The following is a 5581-nucleotide window of genomic DNA, read 5'->3' on the forward strand; positions in this document are numbered from 1 at the left end:
TTACAGGCGCCCGTCACCTCGCCCGGCTAGTTTTTTTTTGTATTTTTAGTAGAGACGGGGTTTCACCGTGTTAGCCAGGATGGTCTCGATCTCCTGACCTTGTGATCCGCCCGTCTCGGCCTCCCAAAGTGCTGGGATTACAGGCTTGAGCCACCGCGCCCGGCCGGATTGTCTTTGATTTTGGTGATAAAGGTAATAATGGAACTTAGAGACGATGAAGTCTTTGAGCCAATGCGATCTGTGTGTGTGTGTGTGTCTGTGTGTGCCTGGTGTGTCCGTGTGATCTGTGTCTGTGTGTCTGTGTGTGTCCGTGTGATCTGTGTGTCTTGTTTGTGTGTCTGTGTGTGCATGTGTGTCTGTGTGTCCATCTGTGTGTGTGTGCGTGTCTGTGTGTCTGTGTGCGTGTGTGTCTGTGTGTGCATGTGTCTCTGCGTGTGCATATGTGTGTGTGCGCATTTGTCTATGTGTCTGCGTGTGTGTGTCTGTGTGTGTGTGTGTGCGCGTGCAGACATGGCGGTGTGTGTGCACTTTATTTCCTCATGCACCCCCTCTACCTCCAGCGAGAGCCCCGGCCCGTGCCACTCACCACGAAGCAGCTCCAGCAGGCTGCCCTTGACCATGAGCTCCGTGATGATGTACACAGGGTCCCCCACAGACACCACGGCGTACAGTGCCAGGATGTGTTTGTGCCGCAGCTTCTTCATGGCCTGGATCTCCGACTGCAGCGTCTGCTGGTGCAGGAGGTTGTCTGCGGGGATGGGTGGCCTTGGTGGGTGCAGCCCCTGACCCTCCCCTGGCCCCAAGGAAGAGGCCAAGGCAAGGCTCTGCCCACACACTCAGCAGCTGTGCAGAACACACGGACCTCCTGCCCCCGACAGAGCACCTGGCTCCTGCGGCCACGAAATGGCAGACACAGCCGGCCCCACAAGCCCCCAGCCTGGCGTACCCATGGGGCCGTCGTGGCCACCCGATATCTTCCTGCGCCCGGCCCAGATCTCTGACGTGGAGGCCAGACCTCTGCTGGGGCCCAGGGAATTTCCGGGGAAGCTTTTCTGTTTGAGAGGGAGTCTCGCTCTGTCGCCCAGGCTGGAGTGCAGTGGCGCCATCTCGGCTCACTGCAAGCTCCACCTCCTGGGTTCACGCCATTCTCCTGCCTCAGCCTCCCGAGTAGCTGGGACTACAGGCTCATGCCTCCACACTCGGCTAAATTTTGTATTTTTAATAGAGACAGGGTTTCCCCATGTTGGCCAGGTTGGTCTCAAACTCCTGACCTCGTGATTCGCCCACCTCGGCCTCCCAAAGTGCTGGGATTACAGGTGTCAGCCACTGTGCCGGGCCTAAAATTTTATTTTATAATAAACGTATTTAGGTAAAAACACAGGTGCAGTTGAAAGGGAACCACTCCCGCATGGATGCTGTGGGTGCTGCGTGGGGCTTGAGGCCGGAGGTCCCTGTTGGCAGGGCGGGAGGGTGGCCCAGGGCGGGCACGGGGCCACACAGAGCCCTGACCGGGGCTCACTCACCTCGAGAAATCACCTTAATGGCCACCTGGACCAGGTCTTTCCAGAGCCCCTCGAAGACCTCCCCAAAGTAGCCGGACCCCAGCTTCCTGCAGAGTGTGAACTCCTCCCTCGGCCTCTCCCAGTCATCCCAGTGGGGCAGGGGCTCAGGCTCATGCTGGAGGGAGAGTCGGGGACACAGGGCAGGGGCTCATCCTTCAGGAACTGCCAGTCTGAAGCCAGCACAGGGAGCCTGGATTTAGCCTCAGATTTAGGGCCACGTTCAGCTTGGGTTGGGGGTGTCTGAGTGTCTGACACGAGGCTGGACTCTCCCGGTGGCTGCCCCAAGCCCAGCACAAAACACCCGGAGAGACTGAAGCCAGGACCCTGCAGAGTGCACCTGGCCTCTCCGAGAGTGGCCAGGCCCAGGGGTGGTCTCCTGGCCTCACCCCCAACTCAGGCAAACACCTGTGTTCTGCAGAACCACGGGCTTTCCTCCAGCGGGCCACAGGTCAGTGAGTCAGGACCCCTCCCGTGCTGCCTGGCCAACCTCTCCCAGTAGGAAACGCCAGCCTGTGACCCCCCAGCCTGACCCTGTACGACCAAGTCAGGGCGGAGCGGCTACCTTCTGGCAGGGCGCGGCCAGCCGCAGGCCGTGGGACAGGCTCTGGGCCCTGTGGTAGTTCACAAGCTCGGGCAGGCTGGGGAAGGACACCGCCTCGTTCAGGTGTAGCTGGCCCCCGGCTCGCCGCCAGATCTTGTAGTGCCGCACAGCCTGCACGTCCCGCACTGGGAAGGAGAGCATGAGCGGCGTCACCGCCCCACTCCAGCCCCTCCCTGCACGTCCCCAGCCCTGCTGGCCACACCTGCTCAGAGCTTCTGGATCCTCACAGTTGCTGTTGCTGCTTCCTCAGTACCCACCCCTGCGTCCCCTCCCTTGAAATGGCTCCCTCCTGCCCCGCACGCTCTGGCCAAGCTCTCTGGCCCCTCCTGCCCCCGTGCCAGGCAGCCAATGGCCTCTGCCTGGATGGCAGCTGCCTGAAATCCCAGCCACACTGAGATCCTCAGGGGCAGGAATGGGGTTTCTTCGTGCCTCGTGCACCCCAGACTCAGGGTCTCATGCTGGACGAGGTTCCCACAGGTGCCAGGACCTCCCATGAGTGCCTCAGGCAGGGCTGGCCGGAGAAGCCCCTGCCCTCCCAGGGAGGGGCCCTGCCCCATGACTGTCCCAGGCCCCAGGGAGGAGCGGGCCAGGTGGGCGGAGGGGATGGGGGCTCCCTGGAGAGGAGCCCATGTCCCCAGTCACAGCCCGAGGGAGCCGGGTTCACCACATGGATGGGAGGGCTTAGAGCAAGGAGCCCCCGCAGGCTCGGAGGCTGGGCGCACCCGACAGGACGTAGTCGGCGCCTGGCTTCTCGCTGACCCTGATCAGGAAGGTGCCGGCGGCGTTACCCTCGGCCTGCAGCAGATGCACAGCTTCTGAGCGGGAGATGCAGCCAAAGAACCACCTGCAGGGGAGGAGTAGTCTGAGCCTGTGCGGACCTGGGCCCACCCCACATGGACCCCCGCGGGCCCCAGCCTGCCCACCTGAAACCCCAGCCACCCTTGCCTGCCACCTCAAGCTCCCAGCCCTGACCACAGCTGCTCTTGGGAGCTGTCGCTGACCCAGATGCCCTGAATGTCCCAAATGGCCAGGACAGGCCCCTGAGGACCCAGCGGGGGGAGGGGCAGGCTTGACCACACCCTGCCCTGAGTGGCCCATGTCTAGGGGTCAGAGCCGAGGGTGGAGTTGGGGAGGGCAGCTGAGCAGTAGGGCTGCCCAGAGCTGCCTGCACACACACCCACGTGTGACACGTACACACATCCACTCACACAGTTGCATACCCCCACACGTGCACGGTTCAACCGCACACCTGAACACACACACACACGCATGCGGGCTCACTTGCCCACAGTCACTCACACACACTAACTCCCGGCTGCAGGGTGTGGGCCAGCCCTGGACTGTGGACTTCCAGTTGGAGCTCACAGAAGCTCCAGGTGACCTGTGCCCAGCCCTTTGTGACTCTGACTCCCTCAGGCCACTGGAAAACGGACCCCACACAAAGACCACCGCCCAGCATGGAGCCCCTGGGGTCTACCCCCTCCGCTTCTGCACAGCTGGGAGCACTGCCCCACTCACCCCTCCAATCACCTGGCCTCCTTCCTACTCCTCACCTGAGCGAGTTCTCCGGGCCTCAGGGTCTTTGCATCTGGGAGCTGACCAGCCTCTGGCCAGACCCTATCCCTGCACCCCTGCTCCCTAACGAGGTGGTGGGTCTGGATGTGATAGAGGGGTCGTCACCATGGGCCCCTGCCCAATGGCTTCTTTACAGCCTCCCCTGCTTGTTGCTTGGGTCCCCCAGGAGCTAACCCTACACAGCCCGTGATTCATGCACGCACACAGTAGGTACCCAATCAATGATGATAAAAGCGGGATCTCAGGAGTGTGAGTCGTAGAAATCCCTCCCCCAGACCCTCCCCAACCTGAGCTCCGAGCAGCCATGGATGCCGAGGCCAGACCACACCAGATGCTGTCTGGTTCCTCGCAGGGCACAACAGGCAGGAAGTTTGCCTGGCAGCCGGCCTGCTTCCCTAACTAGGTCGTGTGTCTGGTTCTGGCAGTTCGGAAACTGAGCAAGCTTCGTTCCCCGAAAGGCCCTGGAACGCCCCAACAGACCTTGTCACTGGCCACTGGACCCCTAGAAGTCCACCCTGGACCTCTGTCCTCCCTGGGTCCTGGGAGAGCAGTGTCTACCACCGAGCTGTGACAAGGATGAGTCCAAGGAAGGGGCCATGCCCTCTGAGCCCCCTGCTCCAACTCCTGTAGCGACAGTCCTGTGGGCACTCCACAGGAGCCAGGGTCCCCACCTTCCTGGGCCTCCCTGGGGCCAGCCCAGAGCCCTGTCCCTCCCTTGTGCCTAGAGGGTGGCCTGCGCCAAAGCTCCCAGGAGCTCAGGACACGCACGGTTCCAACTCCACGGTCTCCCTCTCGACCAGGTAGCTGTGGGGCACATAGCCCTGGGCCACAGCCCCACCCGCCTCGTCCAGCAGCGTGGCCCACCACCACTGCTCCTCCTTCCTGGCCACGTAGAAGACGTCCCCCGCTCGGAAGCTCAGCTCCTCATCCGTCCGGGCCTTGAAGTCCCAGAGGCCCACATACTTGGGGCCCAGGTGAGCCTGGTCCCGGGACACCATGGCTGGCGCAGTGGCAGGACCAGGCTGTGGCCCAGCTGGAGCACCTAGGGCTGGGCATGGCAGGCGGGCGGTCCCACTTCCTCGTGACAGGCAGGGAAGCAGCCACACCCAGCACCCACAGGCGCTCGAGAGCACCCCAGCTCCTCCTGAGGGCCCAGCCGGCCCCACGAGTCCTCACGCCCGCTGGGGCCCATCTGGGCACTTAGTGCCCCCGCCATGGGAATCTGCTGGGCAGGCAGCCACAGGGCCGGCCTGAGCGCAGGAGAGGGAGGAAGGAGCACTCCCCAGCTGGGGCTTCTCGGGGGTCCAACTTGTGGACACTCAGGCACTCAGGGAACCCAAGGGACCCTTGGAAATGAGCCTTGCAGCCTGAGGGCAGGAAGGTGAGGGCTGCAGGTGCTGCCTTCCCAACCCTCAGACCTGTGGGGGCACAGGTGGGGGCTTCTCTCCCCACTTCTGGAAGCTTCTCCTCCACTCGTTGGTGCCTCCCCTCACCCAGCCCCAGACTCCACCCCTGAGCACGGGGCCCAATGCCAGGAGCTGCTGTGGGCGGGCATCCTGAGAGCCGCCTCATGGGCAGGCCCGCCCTTGGGTAAGGGCCAAGCAGGGAAGAGGGATTGGAGTCAGGGCAGTGACAGCTGTGTGGGTCCGCCGGGAGGACTTCCCGGAAGAGGAGGGCCCAAGGGTTTTGGGGGATCCCTGGGGAAGCAGAGCCAGGGGCACCCACAGCTGAAGGGCATTGCCTTCCTCCACACGGACGCCAGGGGGCAGGGAAGGACCGTGAGTGTGGCCTGCAAGCGCCCACAGCGCTGGGGCCCAGGGCCGCAGCTCCCTCCCAGGCAGCT

General features: G+C 63.2%; 1 protein-coding gene across 2 annotated transcripts in view; it reads right to left on the minus strand.

Annotated features, from left to right (window-relative positions):
• PTK6 (protein tyrosine kinase 6) overlaps positions 1 to 4792 on the minus strand; it is a 7924-nt gene extending 3132 nt beyond the window's left edge. The window contains exons 1-5 of one of the 2 annotated variants that reach the window (XM_017881236.1): positions 4603 to 4792; positions 2886 to 3007; positions 2125 to 2288; positions 1524 to 1677; positions 587 to 748 (exon numbers count right to left, since the gene is read on the minus strand). In XM_017881236.1, the coding sequence (XP_017736725.1) occupies positions 587 to 748; positions 1524 to 1677; positions 2125 to 2288; positions 2886 to 3007; positions 4603 to 4736 (736 nt within the window). In that variant the 5' untranslated portion in view covers positions 4737 to 4792. Of the gene's footprint in view, positions 1 to 586; positions 749 to 1523; positions 1678 to 2124; positions 2289 to 2885; positions 3008 to 4506 lie in introns of both variants that reach the window. The other variant, XM_017881235.1, reaches the window with a different exon arrangement.
• Positions 4793 to 5581: the final 789 nt, after the last annotated feature.

This window comes from Rhinopithecus bieti, unplaced genomic scaffold (genome assembly GCF_001698545.2).
Source record: "Rhinopithecus bieti isolate Rb0 unplaced genomic scaffold, ASM169854v2 scaffold_12573, whole genome shotgun sequence".
Taxonomy (NCBI): domain Eukaryota; kingdom Metazoa; phylum Chordata; class Mammalia; order Primates; family Cercopithecidae; genus Rhinopithecus; species Rhinopithecus bieti.